Genomic DNA, 16,731 nt, shown 5'->3' with positions numbered 1-16,731 from the left:
ATAATCTGTTTATGCGTGAGTGTGGCGTTGCGTTCTGCCGGATGCTTGAGGGGTGTGAGCTGTGTTGTACGGAGGGCTCTGTGCGATTACAGGGGCTCAGTCTTGGCGGGCACTCAGAGTTGTCAAAGCCTTTGATCTGAACTGTCTTCATAATCACTTCAAAAAGTGTTTGCTGCACCGTGAGGGGTTTACAAATTCGCCCTGTACTTTTTCTGCACTCTTAAAGCGGTTGATGCTCTGCGTTTAAGGCCTGTCCGCCATGATGAGAGGTAGGCCTAGAGATAATGAAGGAGAGCATTTTAAATTCACTCTCTCTCTGCAGCTACATATAACTGGAATGAGTAAAGCAGGATATATATTTTATATATACATATTTATTTGCCTATCTATGTGGTCATTTCAAACATGTTTATGGTGTGTCTGTCACTGTCGCACTCCTTTAATTCTTTCTGCCTTTCTATAAACAAAGTGAGGGACAAAAGTGAAATCCTTCCGCCTTTTGCTCTGCAGACTCACAAGGGCGCAAACAGGGAAAAAAAAACCTTGACTGTTCTCTTTAACAACAGCATTTGCATATTTTTATAGTCTCTCAAAGAAAAATAGCCGGCAGGCTAACAGCTCCAGCAGCAGTGTATGCTGAAAACGGAAGCAATGAGATCTCTGTGTGTGTGTGTGTGTGTGTGTGTGTGTGTGTGTTTGTGTTTGTGTGTGTGTGTGTGTGTGTGTGCGCGCGCTCACAGCATGTCCACTCTGTCCCTCTGCAGCAGATTGAGTCTGGGTCCAACGTGGAAAAAGGCCCCATTCCCGAGAAGGGAGGGAAGGTTGGAGAGTCGAAGCTCCTCTTCTACAAGAGAAATAACATAACATTAGAATCCGTTAGAACTGCATCTTGAACATTCTTTCTATGGCACGTAATACACATTTTGTCTCCAGGCGTCTTTTTTTTCTCCAGGTGTCCAGATGTTCACCATCTTCGCTACTAAAGTTTGTGCTGATTTCTGATCACATCCTTTTCACCTTATTTATTGAGGGCAGTGACTGATCCTTGAATTGAGAGGAAATTTACTTTTCTGTGTAGTCTAGCCAATAGATAGATAGATAGATAGATAGATAGATAGATAGATAGATAGATAGACTGTAAAAAGTGTTCAGTTCACTTACTTAAAATTTAGTAAACCTTTTGCCTTAAAATTATTAAGTAAATAAACGTAATACTTAATTGAAAAAAAATTAAGTCATGTGAACCTGACAATTCTACATTGCTTAATTTTTTATTTTTATTTTTTTTAGATTAAGCATGAAGTCACTGAACTTAATCATTTTAAGGTGACGGGTTTCCCCAATTTTTTTTACGTTAAGTCAACTGATCACTATTTACAGTGTAGATAGATAGATAGATAGATAGATAGATAGATAGATAGATAGATAGATAGATAGATAGATAGATAGATAGATAGATAGATAGATAGATAGATTTACTGTATATCCTCTCGCATGGCTATATGTCCACCATTATAAATTATTATACTTCAGAATGTATTCAGTGTACGCTATAGCAGGCTCGTTCGCATGTATAACATGAGGTTTAGATAGAAATATCCAGCTCTATCACCCACTGCGAGTGCACTGCATAGGCATTATCGTGCATACCAGAAATTAGACTCATTGACCTTTCCACCTTACACATGAGACACATATGTTTCCTTAGCTTAGCCATTATTCAGCCTCTAAGCAGTGCAGTGCACCCTTAGCAAGTAAAAGTGAAGTGAGAGCAATAAAAGTGAGTGAGAGCAAACTGGAGGAGTTTAGAATGATACATTGCATGTTGCCTGAGTTAAGGGCAAAATTTTAGCTGTGGGGCTGTCCGTGTGCCCGGCCTGAGTAATGAGTAATGTGTGGTAGGCAGTTTGGCAGAAGGTCAAGCCACTTCTAGCAAGCTGGTGAACGTTGCTTTTTTGACCCTGCGGGATGTATGCGTGAGTGGACCAAGAGGGAGAGAATTAGAGGAGGAGACAAAGAGAGGTAAAAATGGTTGACACAGAGAGTGAGGAAAGGCCCGGAGGTTTGAGAGAACATATAGGATGCAAAAACAAGGATGCAGATGTATGTAAACCCATTTTTCCTGCTGTGGGTGGGAACGTAATTAAGATGACACACACAAATGATTTTCTGACAACCAAGTGTGCCCACACATATAAAAACAGAAGATTTTATGTAGTTGCTAACACGTTTACACTGTCATTTGTCAGTCATACATCCAGTTGAGCCACAGATTTCTCTCAATTTTACAGCTCAAAATAGAGACACAAAGGCGCTTTTTTATACCACCTTTTAAAACTGCGGCTTATATAGGCTACTATGACTTGTATACTTCAAAAACAAAAGTATCTACAGCAAAATGCTGCTGTTTCCATCACCTCTTCAGCAGAGTTAACGTTCCCGTCTGGTAACCCTCTCCAGGACAGGCTCCATCATTTATCCCTGATCGGGCTGAAAGCAGCAGAGCTAAATTTGTGTTTTGACGTGCTGCACTGCCATAAACAGCCTCACATTTTCTTCCCATTTCCACCATGAATCTCAAACGGCGCACGCCAGTTATATTAAAACAACGTATGAGGAAAATTACAGCTGTATTATTTTATTTGCAATACCTGTAATAGGCCTCGTATTGCAGGCAGTATTTATTGAGCTGCACGGCTTTGCCGTGGATTTATTGTGTTGACAGTTTGCACTCTGTCGTTTTGCATAACTTGAGTATGAAAAAACATAATTTCATCTGCACATTATATTCTTTTTTAATACTAAGGGGCGAGACAGTTCTCAAGCAGTGGGTTTGTTTAACCTAACAGACTGCACTTTCTGCAACCAACAGCAAATCCTTAAATCCGTAGATATACTCTGATGTAAGATTTCCATGTGCTATGGTTCTCACAGCCATCATAACACCCTCAACTATCGAAACTCTTCTGTATCGCAAAGACAGACACTTTTGCTTTTGTGATTGAAGCTGAAATATCAGGAGACCTGTTTTCACACAAAACAAGCAACAGAAAAAAGAAGAGAGGTCACTTCCAATGCGTGGTTCCTCTGTTATTCAATTTGATTGGGATTTTGGGTGATTTGTGTTGTGCATCTCTGGGGAAATAAATGCTTTGATTAATGTAATCCTGAGCAGGGAGGTACCACAAACCGCACTCCTCAGGGAACGGTGCTGTTTGACAAACAAAAACACGCAGGGCACCACTTCAGTCCGCACACAATGGATACATTTTAAATGGTAGAGGGCACGTCACAGAGCTCGTGCAACTTTTTCAGCAGATTAATATGTTGATGTATAATTACGATGGAATATCAGATAATCCTAGCATGTATATATAAGCAAGTGTTTCATGAAAGTGCCCCTGACCCGTAATGGGACAGTAGGAGTTAGATTATTGCTGTGACCTGCAGCAGTAATCAGTGCAGTGTCTGTTATAGGATGTCCAAGAGTTGTTGTTAGTCCACATGGGACAGTTAAGAGGGAACTGTCAGTTGCACACACACACATACACACAGAGAGCGAAAACTAGCATCCATCTCACGAAACAGACAGCTGCATGTCACATCACACATATCTTGAGATGGATGAAATTTGAGGCTGGGGTCCTGACTGATTTCTAAGGGGATAACATGTCTGATGTGATTTATGTATTTACTAGTGATTATTTTGTATTTTAATGATTTGAGTTTGTATTTTAATGAGTTGAGTTTATTTACGTGTGTGTGTGTGTGTGTGTTTATTCTACATATATATATAATGTTGCATCCACATATCATTTAAAGCACATTATGATATTTGCATTGATTTCCAATGGGAGACAGCACAATCAATAAGGGGCTGGCTGGAATGTTTCCGAATAATGAAGCTCGGATAATCTTCGTGTAAGACACAGAGCTCTGAAACATTTTTTTCGCCATTTCGGTCATGAGCTGCGCGCCTCCTGGGCCGGTGCTACGGGAAATGATGCACTGGGGAGCAGTGGAATAAACAAGGCGGAACGACGTGACGCACTCTATGGGCTTTCATGTATAGAACAAGGATATAAAATAATGTCATTCCTAGTCACAAATTATGAAATAACATCGGCCAGTCGATTAGTCTACTCTTCCTCTCTGAACGACTATCACTAAAGATTTTAGATTGATCTTATCGTTTTATTCCATTTTGTAGGTGGAAAGAAAAATATATAAATGCAATACTGTGTTTTGTTGTTATTTCGATTATTATAATTATTCACAATAACTGTAGATTGTTTTCAAATTATTTCGCATTTCAAACTGTATATTAAAATTTGGCAAATGAAAGCCCAAAACGGTCTGCATTGGAGGATTACAGCTATAGTGACATATGTCCAATCCCTTATTTTCCTTTCGATAAAGAAAGTGATACTTTCATGACAGCAGTTAAACGAATGAAATAAAATAAAAAAGACGTTTAAAAATAAAATAAATATATAATTATAAAATAATAATTAGCCTATAATTAGTCTATAATGTTTTATTTCTTATTTTAGTAATAACATAATACACATGTACCATTTAGTTATGACATTTTATCTTCCAGAATTAAGAGAAAATAAGGCACATCGCTTTTTCCCCCTTTTTTGGGAAGAAGCCAGAGCTCTGGCCTACAATTTCACGCTGTCAGACATGAGCTTAGCGCTTTGAATGTTTGTTTCTCTAATTAATGACAATTCAGCAGTATGTGTCTGTTACATATATTCAGTATAGGCTATTATATTGTCTTTCTTCAAAATGAGCAGATATTTCATTTCATCATAATACATATTTTTTTCTTTGAAATAATTTCTCTTTTAATATTCACAATTCTCATTAATTCTATTCAATTAAATTATATTGTATTCTGTGTTTTATTCTTTCGTGATGTTAAAATCCCCGAATTATTCAAATATTTAACTGGGTGATCAAACATGCGCGCACTTTTTTTTGTATAGTGATGTATCACTTAGAAAATTTCATTTTGTTTTATTTTTTGTTGAATACAATTTTCCTTAATGATAACGTGTTGAGTCGTAATGATAAGTTTTTGAATATTTAAATAGGCTACTGTCGTTATATCAGCATTATTACACAACAACATTAACTGCCAAGTATAATTATAAATTATCTGTTTAAAACGTTTTGCGTTTTATTTATAAACTTCCTTTAACGAAACCTTTTAGTAAACTAAATAAAGCTGCAACTTACGTCTACGTTGTAAATCAGAATTGGGAGGGTTTACAAAGATCCGTTTGAAGACTAGCCTACACTGAATCTTTTTAAGCATGTATCGTTAATAGCAGGGTCTACATTGTTTATTTCAGCAAAAAATAATCATTTGAATTAATGTCTTGTGAATAAATTAATTGTACGGAGGTGATTTTTCGCATTATGATTTCAACAGGTATCAGGTTACGATATCAGTACCCTATGCTTCTCCTAAAAAAATAAGAATAAATCAATAATCAAGGACAATAGCCCAATTACTCACCATTAGCCCTTTTACCATACTGACTAAGCGCGACACCTGCTGGTGACAAAACACTCCCCCATACGTCACTGTCAAGCGTGTAAGTGTGGGATCTAATCTTTATGGTTGTGCTGATTCCAGTTATTTTATGTATACATATTTTGTAGACGCTTGTATTTCTATAGACATATACGAATTTGAGATGTGCGTTTGGCGCAATGGTAGATGTTCTTGGCTTGACTGTGGCTCTTTCATCTCGACTCCAGTGCACAAACATATAGCTTAATGCGACCAGTGTTCCCTCTTTTATTCCACTCACCATAGCAACCGAGAGGAAGGCTTCAGAAATGCTTTGCCCATGAATGAAACAAACGGTCTTAGTGGGGCTGCGAGAAAGAGAGATGGCATCTTCGACCGGGAGGGCACGCAAAGTTAACCCAAGAAATATCGCGGGGAGAGGTTTTCGTTTTGTTACATATGTTAATATATTAATCTTAAGTATTTTACTATTTAATTCTAATTAGATCTAAATTTTGTTTTTGTAACTGCCTGCGCATTTTAGTCACCTCAAATGTTTATAATTTAAGCTGCTCCAGTCTCGTTTAATTTCGCCTATAATACCTTTCGCCGATCATTTATTTTCGCATATTTTCATTACCATTGGTCATGATCAGCTAGTGTCTGCTCAGTTGCCACTCGTGTGTTGTGTTGTCCTTTCACAGTCGTTCGGTAACAACTAAAATCCTTTGCTTTTCATTCATTCACACGCCGTCTCGCGTTAAGCATCGCGCGCTCCAAAACAAGGCAGTGCTGCTGACCAAGTTTCATCAAACTTTGGCACAGAAGTAAAAGATCGATTTATGTAAACGACCTGATATCCACTTGTACCCGACTCCACCGAGAATTCCACCGAGGGTCTCCTGTTTGAATTTGATTGATTGCACATTCTCCACTGGACATTCACTACAAAACAGCAGCTTAACCGTCTGCTCGCTATTTATAAAGCTAAACAGTCTTATTGATTTTTACACGAAGAAAAAAGGACTTCGCAACCACACAGACATAGGCTATAGCCTATATATATATATATATATATATATATATATATATATATATATATATATATATATATATATATATATGGGGTAGGAATTAGTTGCCTATATAGATATTGTTCAGGTAGTATGCCTTGTAATAGGCTACAGTTTTATAACATCGCCGAATACGGATTTATTTTCACTTACCGTAAGATTCCATGATAACTGGAAAAAATGTCTCAAATACTGCATTGTTCGTCCATCACTGACCGACTCTCTCCCTCCGTGTTTGGTCCTTCCTAAGATTTTCTTCCCTCTGACTCAACTGAGCGGAGCTCTCCTCTGCACCGCTATTATTTTCACTAAAATATATGAAAATTTATGCAAATGAAAATCAGCACTAACTGTTCATCTCTTGTTATACTTGGGGATTTTTCCCTCTCTACTTGCACGGAAAACAAATGATCTCCCCAGCAGGGAACACAGGGACCTTGTTACATAAACAAATAAATAATAAACAGCCTACTTCTCAGATAAAAAACATTAAACTTCAAAAAAAGTTGAAGGCTTGAACATTTGAAATTGCCTTGACTCCTTAGAGTGAGTGAATCTATTTCCTTAGACTGGCTATCACGTTTCTTATGGCCGCACGAGACGTCCTTTGAAAGCGAGCAGTAGCCTATAAAATGCATAACAGTAATTTAGACCAAAATCTGCTGGAAATTAATGAATAGACAGTCCCGTGGCGGTGGCCCTACTTTGCCATTCAATGTAAACAAATCCACGAGGTTCTCGGTTTTTGAGCCTGATCCAAATGAAATCTTCTGGGAAGGGGAGTGCGTTGTCCTCTCTTGGGTTTTCTACAAAACCTGATTCAGTGTTATTCTAGCCAATACAACAATACTAAATGAAATAAGATTAGCTTTTCTGTCAAAGTTGTTGTAAAATGGTGCATTGGTTTACATGTGTTTACATGTAACTTTTTATGCACCTGATACTTATTATTCTAGCTGTAGTTCATAAACACAGCTATAAACACGGGGGGGTGGGGGGGTATATACTGCTATATACGTCAATCACTCTAAATTTTCCTTGGACTTGCACTTTTGCACTTTTTTGCACTTATAGGCTACCTCTGGGTGAATCCATATGTTGTAGGGGTCTGATGGTAGCTTATGTCTAAACGATTCAGCGCGAGATTTGAAAAGGAATGTTGTATTTGGCCTATCGCTAGTTGATCTTGGTAGCCTAGTTAAATTAGAAGACATTTCTTGCAGATCCCCCCAAAGGATTGCTCAGTTTGCATTCGTTTTGGTTGCCACTTTCTCCCCATGCCTTTCTTGTGTTTAGCTGCATTGCACTCTCTGTTTCCGCATGGAAGCATCGCATAGTCATCTCGTTAACTCTTGAGAGGCCGAGGTCTCAGAAAAATGTAGTCAATATGATGCAATTGGGTTATTACGTCGATATATTTATTTTATCTTGCTTATTTTATCAAAAATTGTAACAGACAAGCTGGAAGATAAATTATATTTTAGGACTCATTTTGTCAATAAGAGTGAGATCTTTGCGAACAGAGATTCCATGCAGCCAGTGCGTTTTCAGAGCATTTCAAAATACCTATTTGGAAAAAAAAAAAAAGGAAAAAAAAAGAAAGATCAATTGTATTAGTTAGATTTGTTCATCACTCTTAACTAAATTCAACCTACGGCTAATATAACGGTTTTTGTGTTTGTTTTGTTTTTGTGTTTTTATTTATTTATTTATTACCTTGAGAAATAGCACAGTCACGCTGTCTTGTTAATAATTCACCTAAATAATTCACCAAAACTATGGGAAACTTAAATTAGGATTTATTAATATATTCCCGCATTCTTTAGAGTTTTCAGTCATTTATCTTGATTTATTTATTTAAATTCAAAGGCAACCAATTGGAATAGCCGGAAGGGGGGTCTAAGTGCCTGAAGCGAGTTCTCTAGACCTGTCAATCTTGCCAGTACTATCCAATCAACGAGAGCCGTACACCCGACTTCCTTGCATTTGGGGAAAAGACGTGGACGATGTACGCAGCACAGGGTAAACACTCGTGTGTCCTCGAGCTCTGAGGGAGGGACGGAGCTAACTGTCAGAGAGAGAGAGAGAGAGAAAGAGAGAGGGAGAGGGAGAGAGAGGGAGAGAGAGAGAGAGAGAGAAGAGAGAACAAGCGAATGAGAAAGAAGGCATGCAACACTGCTTTGCACTGTAATACTGGATTGTACTTCAACTGGAGCGGTTTGGCAGGTTTAAACACATCAAAACAGAACAAAGAGACAGACTTTACAGCACCATAAAAGAATCTGCAAAAGAAAAGAAATAAAGGAACGGAGCAAGTGAAATCGCTGCGGCTAAATAACAAAAGAATTGAGGAAGAATCACGTTTAATATTTTCCACTCGGAAACGGAACATACGATTGGACTTATTATTTTTAAGGGCACATTACAACTTCTTCAAGCGCCAGAACTTTTTTTTTTTTTTTTTTTTTTTTTTTTTTGCGGGACAAAGTTTTTTAAACAATATTTAATTTTTTTCTTTGTTTTTAAATAGAAAATACTACAGATTGAAGGGACTGTTTGACTTCCGAGGGGGTTTTCAACGCTGACATAAAACTGGAATGTATCGTTTTAATCATTCATATGTTCGAAATATATGAATGCGCAAAATATCCAAGAGACGGATTTCGTCTTTCTCTTTGCTTTTTGTTGATGGTGTTTGCCAAAACACAAGCCAGACTTTTAAAGTTTGAATAATTCATGAGATATAATTTGCCTGCATTAAAAAAGTTTCTGCAAAAAGGGAGGGGGTGATCGGCAAACATATTCATAAGGTTAGCGGAATGGCCACAGCGGCATCCAACCCTTATCTAGCCAGCAGTAGTTTATTATCGTCCGGCTCGATCGTGCACTCGGACTCCGGGGGTGGGATGCAGCAGGGCAGTGCTGCGGTAACCTCAGTGTCCGGTGGGTACAGAGGAGACCCAACGGTGAAAATGGTACAAAGTGATTTTATGCAGGGCGCAATGGCAGCGAGCAACGGGGGACATATGCTAAGCCACGCTCACCAGTGGGTGACGTCCTTGCCTCACGCGGCAGCGGCGGCTGCGGCTGCCGCAGTTGCCGCAGCTGAAGCCGGATCGCCATGGTCGTCTAGTCCCGTTGGAATGACAGGCAGCCCGCAACAGCAGCAGGACGTGAAAAATAACTCGGGGAGAGACGATTTGCACTCTGGGACTGCGCTGCATCACAGGCCCCCACATTTAGGTCCCCACCAGACTCACGCGGGTGCCTGGGGTAGCACAACCGCTGCCCACATCCCGTCTCTAACCGGGAGCCAGCAACAGCAGCAGTCCCTCATATACTCGCAGCCTGGTGGTTTCACGGTAAACGGCATGCTCAGTCCGCCTGGCAGCCAAAGCCTAGTACACCCGGGTCTGGTGCGTGGCGACACCCCGGAGCTCGATCACAACAGCCACCACCACCACCATCACCACCAGCATCAACATCACCAGCAAGCACACCACGGAGTGAACAGCCACGACCCGCACTCCGACGAGGACACGCCGACGTCGGACGACTTAGAGCACTTTGCCAAGCAGTTCAAACAACGCCGGATCAAACTGGGCTTCACGCAAGCGGACGTGGGCTTGGCGTTGGGCACTCTGTACGGGAACGTCTTCTCGCAGACCACAATCTGTCGCTTCGAAGCTCTCCAGCTCAGCTTTAAGAACATGTGCAAGCTGAAGCCGTTGCTTAACAAATGGCTGGAGGAAGCAGACTCTTCCACGGGCAGTCCCACCAGCATCGACAAGATAGCGGCTCAGGGCAGGAAGCGCAAGAAGCGCACCTCCATCGAAGTGAGCGTCAAAGGTGCGTTGGAAAGCCACTTCTTGAAATGCCCCAAGCCTTCGGCCCAAGAGATAACCAGTCTAGCGGACAACCTTCAGCTGGAGAAAGAGGTGGTGAGAGTTTGGTTTTGCAATCGGAGACAGAAGGAGAAAAGGATGACGCCCCCAGGAGTGCCGCAGACGCCGGAGGATGTATATTCTCAGGTCGGCAATGTGAGTGCAGATACACCGCCCCCCTCCATGGACTGCAAACGAATGTTCAGTGAGACATAGAACAGCATACAAGAAAAAAATATTTTATATAAATGACTAATCTGATAAAACACAGACTATCATGAAGATAGCAAAGCATTTTGATACTGTGATTGTGAGGGAATATTGAGACTGCAGATGTGTTATATATTTTTTTCACAAGAAAAAAAAAATCACCCCTCTTCCTTCCCAAACCCTAAACCGCCCGCTAATCTTCTTCCAGGCCCTTAAATGTCTTTACCTAAAAGGTTGTGTCTGCTCTTTCTTTCAGGGACATTTTTTAGTAGATTACTTAAAAGATGCAAGTTTAACTGGGCCGAGCGAACCGGGCGACCAGAGGGTGACAACTACAAGTTCTTTCCACCAGGTAATTTTGGCGCATTAACTTCAACTGAAAAATATGAGAGATTAGAAATGAACATCAAAAATCTTTGCCCCCCCCCTACCCTGTTACACCAATGTCTTGTTTGAGAGGCAAAAGACGCAGGCAATTGTGTATGTTGTTATGGGACATTAAACCTCAAACAAAGGGATGAAATTCAACTGAAACAATGCGAAGAACAGTGGCATCCACGAAGCTTCCATCCAACTTGGCAGAGAAGACTGCATGGTTTTGTTATTATCCAAAAATATGGAATGGAATTTTTTTCTGGCCTTCCAATCCTTACAAAAACAACAAAAGACTGCCCTCAGTTTCTGGTCTGCAAGATCACGTTTTTTTTTTGTTTTTTTTTTTAATGTAAAGAACTGAATCTTACGAGGATTTTTGAGGACAAAATGAAATCAAAGATGACTTTTGAAAAGACTGATTATTCCGCAGCTGCACCTCTTTGAAAATCTTCTTTGCGAACATCCGTTGCCAAGTGGGCCAGAGCTGGTGCTGTGGATGTTTTCATGTGCTGCCATTTCCAAGCAGTATTCTTTGGTAGGTTTTAATAAACAAGACTATGTAAATCCGGCAATATAGATTCATTAGATCAGATGCTGATCGGAATTATTTACTTAATATTTTTCATTAAAATGCTTTGTTTTAATATTTTATTCGGGATACATACGAACTATTCCAAACAGTTATTTATTTCCCCCAGACTTGTGTAAAATGTTTTCCCCCCTGTTTTCGTTGTTGACCTTATTTGTTTTGTTTAATTTTGTATTCTCATTTTTAAAAGAGCACAAATCTACACGAGCTGACTTTGACAGTAGGAAATAAGGGTATATTTTGATGTGATGATTTGATTGTAATTTAATTTCAGTAGTGATTCCGTAAGAGATGATCGAGAACAATAAATTTGTTAGAATGAAACAAGATTGTGTGTTGTGCCTAAAATCGTAGCTGTTTGTATTTTTTAGGATGCTCTCAGAGCAGTATTTAGCCAAATGCATTTTAAAATGATGACTGCTGAATATGAATGGCCTTATGTTCTGACCTGCAGACTAGAAATAACAAAACAAAACCTTTTTATTTGTATTGCAACAAAATAGAGATGTTTGCTTAAAATACAACCGTCCTATAGGCTATATATTTTACACAATACATAAAAAAAAAAAGAAAAACAGAAAAAACAGGTCAGTGTAACGTAGCAATAGTTTAGGCCTCGATGGGAAGCATTACGCATGAACTTTTAGCATTTCTATGTAACATTCTCCTCTTTGACAAACCAGCAAAAGTGTAACCGCTGTGAATTATACTTAAGTGTAGGCTGCAACCATTTTGTTAGCAGGATGAAATGTGTCGCTGTGGCAAGTAGAGATAGCAACGTTCAGTAAATCTCACGAGAGAAAGCCCAGAAAAGTTGACCGCTTTTGGAGGTGGAGTGTTTACATGTCACGCGCTTTTTTGTGTACCTGCTTATCAATCCGATCATCGTGTTTTTTTGGACATATTTTTATTAAGTGTTACATGGCCTGTTTTTTGCATCTATCTATCTATCTATCTATCTATCTATCTATCTATCTTAGATAGGCCTATATATTACAAAAAAAATCTAATGTTACACTGTATCCCCGTATATATCCTTGTAAACTAAAACACGTGTTTACAGACTTGCACAGCTATACATATCTTTTTATCGTAGGCCTATTTTTAGCATTCGATCAGTCGATGTGTTTAGGAATAGCTGAATTGTATAACATTTATTTTATAAAGTTCTCAGCAATTGAATTTATAATCAATTTCGCGTTTGCTACATGCATTGTGTGATGACCTATATGGAATTTTATTAGGCTATTATTTTTAGTATTATTATTATTTCCCGATTGTCGCAAACACCAGCTTATGCTACAGATTCTCTGTTTTGCTTGTTAAAATAAACCAGAATAGGCCTACCTAATTTCACAACAGATTGCATATGCCCTCCAGACTTACAAATAGGCCTGTAATATATAAGTCATGTCGTAAACTTTAGCCGGTATAAACTTGTCATAAACTGACTTCATGTTATATACCAAACATTATTCATGTAAGCCAAATATTGGAGATGAAATTATCCTGAGCTAGGCGTCATAAATAAAACGGACGAAGTGTGTCGTAAGCGGGCGAAAACGACAGTGTGATCGCTTCAACTTTTTCTTAGGATGTCTATTCAGCAAAACTCGCAATTCCCTCTCTCTCTCCAAGATTTAAATTTCGCGGATGAATTCCCATACACTAGTTGCTTAGCAACTAAATTCAATCAATGTTATAGAAGTATGCATCCCTTCTCTTTGTCCCCAAATAATAAGGGTACTAGTCTGACATTCAGACTGATTTTGTATGACCCGAGTTAAAGAAATGCTGTCATTGAGAAGTAGGTTATATTTAATCATAATTAAAATTTAGAGGGGAAAAATGTTGGGGGGGAAATCAGCTCATGTGTATGATTGGTGTATAAAGATTGAAATATCGAGTTGTTTCCAGTATTGTTAATTAAACAGATTTGGAAGGAATATGTCTAAAAAAAAAAAAAACATTTTTTTTTAAAAAATCTTTGGGGTTTTTTGATGTCCGATGACCCTGTTTTCCTTTTAGTGAGCAGCATGGCATAGTATTTTAATATAATATATATATATATATCATTGTACATTTTAAGAAACAACAGATATTTCTGTAGTATAGGCTATAGGGAGGCCTGGAATATGTTCAGCAAGCAGATGACAAACTGCACTAAACTCCATAGTCTATATGTCACATGACTTACGACCCACGTGCTCAGATCTATCCCTTGCTGATAAAATACTAGGCAAGAACTGCTATGAATATTAAAAAAAAAAAAAACCTTAAGAGTCCGAACCGTTCTACCTCAAAAAGTATTTGGATTTTAATTGCAGCTCAATTTATTGTTAGCCTTTTAGTTTTGTAGCAATAATGGTGGCCCTTCATAAATAATCGATCAGTGCTCGTACACGTGCAGGCTGCAGCCACATTTTAAATTCTACCCCCACATTTTAGCCCAAATAACATTTATTTTATTGCATTTATTCTTTCTTTCCAAACCTTCTAGAAAAACTACAGTGTGTCACTGTACACCAATAGGTAACCAATAACTCTTAAATTGAATTAAGTAGCCTAGCACTAATATAGTTTTTGTATTTGTAACAGTAATATAGCCTATAACTTTTGATAAGAAGCTTCATGCGTTAACTTGACCAGTGTCTAAAAAAAGTCTTGAGAAATTCAGAATATAGTGGCCTACCTCGATAATACCAAACGCTAACGTGTCACACGCCATAAACTTTTCAAGAACTCACAACGAAAACAACTACATCAGTGAGTTAATAAATAAATAATAGTCTATATATTATATAATCTATTAATAATAATAGAGTGGATGGCATTGCACAGTGAATTATGTTTGCAGTACTATCACAAAGAATTGCTATAGTTTTCTAAATACTAGCTATTCATAAATGTAGGCTAATTTAGGGCCATTATAACTTGTCAATTGATTTTTAACGCTAAGTAATTTTTAACGGGATATCGAAATTCCAGTTTGAACATCACAAAGAATATCCCAGCCAACAGGATATTTATATGAACAACGTGGCCAACCGAACGAACGAACACACACTTATTTTGATCAGTGTTCAAAAAGTTAATGTCCATGTAATCGATGAGGTTTTCGCACTTGGTTGTTTACAATCTGTCTTTATGCGAACATGCCAGACTTTTCGAGTTTAATTTTGTGTTGTTGTTAATTGTCGTTTTACGGGTTTTTTTTTTTTACCCCCTTAACCCCTCGTGCTGTGCACATGCATAATGCTCTTACATGGGACATTTCTCAGTGGGGAGACGTCCTCCACACCGCCTTTGTTAGTCCATGTTCTACTGTCATATTGCTAATAAGCAGTATTGTTGTATCTTTTAAACATCTGTATTGCTCTAATCCAAAATCTCAGCATTTTGCTCATCTTGGTATAATTCTTTGTTTTTAAATAAGTCATTTGCCTTTATTTACAAATTGTATCGAATTACAAAATTATTCTTTCTCTGTGAAATGTTTTTGCTCCTGTGTGTATAGGCGTATATTGATTATATTATTTGGACTATTATTAGTGGTTAAAAAAAGAAGTAGGCCTACTCTAAATAGTTCTCTAAATAGCCGGTCACTTAACTTTGAACGAGGAAAAGTTAGGAACGCGCATGTGGTCTTTCACGGATTTAGGAATTCTGCGTAGTAAAGTATTTCTTATTGTTGTAATTTACATATATCTATTTAACATACTGCTTACACAGGGAAAGTTGTATTAAGGCAGAACATTTTAACGATAATAATGATGATGATGATGATGATGATGATAATAATAATAATAATAATAATTATTATTATTATTATAATTATAAGCAAGCTTGGTTATTCCAAGGTAACAGCTGTATTTGCTTAAACTGTCTTCGAATTATAACGCATAAATAGTTTATTTAAAATGGTTATCAGAGCACACAGGCTCAACTCAGCCACCGTACAGTAATGCAGTTTAGACTAACTCAGAACTCTATGGAAGTCCCCAGTTGTGCTGTCTGGAGGACCAGCACTCCCAGTCACTCCCAGTCACTCTCTCCCTCTGGAGACGCACTGTAAACGCCGTTCATGTTCAGCGGGCGCAGGTGCTACTCCCCGCAAACCAGTGGTTACATTTCCATCAAATGCCTCCTGAAGTCATGTGAAACAATATCCAGACAAATTTACTCAATGCTCAAGCCACACTAGGCCACGCATGTAGTGTCTTCATTGTTAAGTTGCTGAAAAGATATGTATTTACTATATATTTTAAGTACACATAATATATATATATATATATATATATATATATATATATATATATATATATATATATATATATATATATATATACACACACTTAATTTTATTATCAATGCATTTTATTCTATTGGCGTTATTCTGTGTATTAGATCAATTTAATATTATTAAGAAGCAGTAGGCCCTATTTTCCCCTCCTTGCTGTATAGTAACGATATGCATTATGCTTACTTGTATGACGTCTCATTGAGATCCCAGTCTGTTTAGACAGAGAATATTGTGCAGACTTAGCTGCTGTCACTTGGGTCCCTGGTGGTGTCTAATGAGTTCTTACGTGCTGAGTGCTATGCCGTAAATGAATGATAATCCAACACAAATACGTAAATAATTATGTATATGCTTTATTCATAAATAGCACTGAGGGCAACATTCAAAAATCGTGGTAAGACTGGACCATCCGGACCACTGGTGAAACTGATCGCTCCGGATCATATGCCCAAGCGGTATGCAGTGCGCGCTGGGCACCGCGTGCCCAAGAGCGCGAGAATAGAGCTTAATGAAATATGTATGCAGAGTGACGTGACGTGTGGGGTTTCCTTTCTATAGAATGAGAAGTTCAAGGCGCTGTGCTTTGAGGGACAGACAAGAAGACGGACAGGTGAGGGAAAGGGCCACTGAACTAGGGTTGAGTGTAGCCAGGCTAGTTGAATTACTTAAAATAACCTCCATCCAGTTCATAAACTGTTTGGCGACAACTAACAGGAAGACCCTAAAAGGTTTCTAATACATAGTACATACGAATATATTTAGTAACAACA

General features: G+C 38.4%; 1 protein-coding gene across 2 annotated transcripts; it reads left to right on the top strand.

Moving 5' to 3' along the window:
• The first annotated feature begins 8,500 nt into the window (after positions 1 to 8,500).
• On the top strand, positions 8,501 to 12,537 carry pou3f3b (POU class 3 homeobox 3b). Of its 2 annotated transcripts, none has more exons than XM_084129401.1 (2): positions 8,501 to 10,631; positions 10,951 to 12,537. In XM_084129401.1, exons 1-2 carry the CDS (start codon positions 9,420 to 9,422, stop codon positions 11,062 to 11,064), a joined length of 1,326 nt encoding a protein of 441 aa, XP_083985527.1. In that variant the 5' UTR covers positions 8,501 to 9,419; the 3' UTR covers positions 11,065 to 12,537. The 2 variants fall into 2 exon arrangements, with proteins under 2 accessions (XP_083985527.1, XP_083985526.1); XM_084129400.1 differs by having other exon boundaries at positions 8,501 to 10,640; positions 10,951 to 12,536.
• The last annotated feature ends 4,194 nt before the right edge of the window (positions 12,538 to 16,731 follow it).

Source organism: Abramis brama (genome assembly GCF_963993115.1).
Source record: "Abramis brama genome assembly, chromosome: 11".
In the NCBI taxonomy this organism is placed as follows: Eukaryota; Metazoa; Chordata; class Actinopteri; order Cypriniformes; family Leuciscidae; genus Abramis; species Abramis brama.
This window is presented reverse-complemented; position numbering and strand designations above follow the sequence as displayed.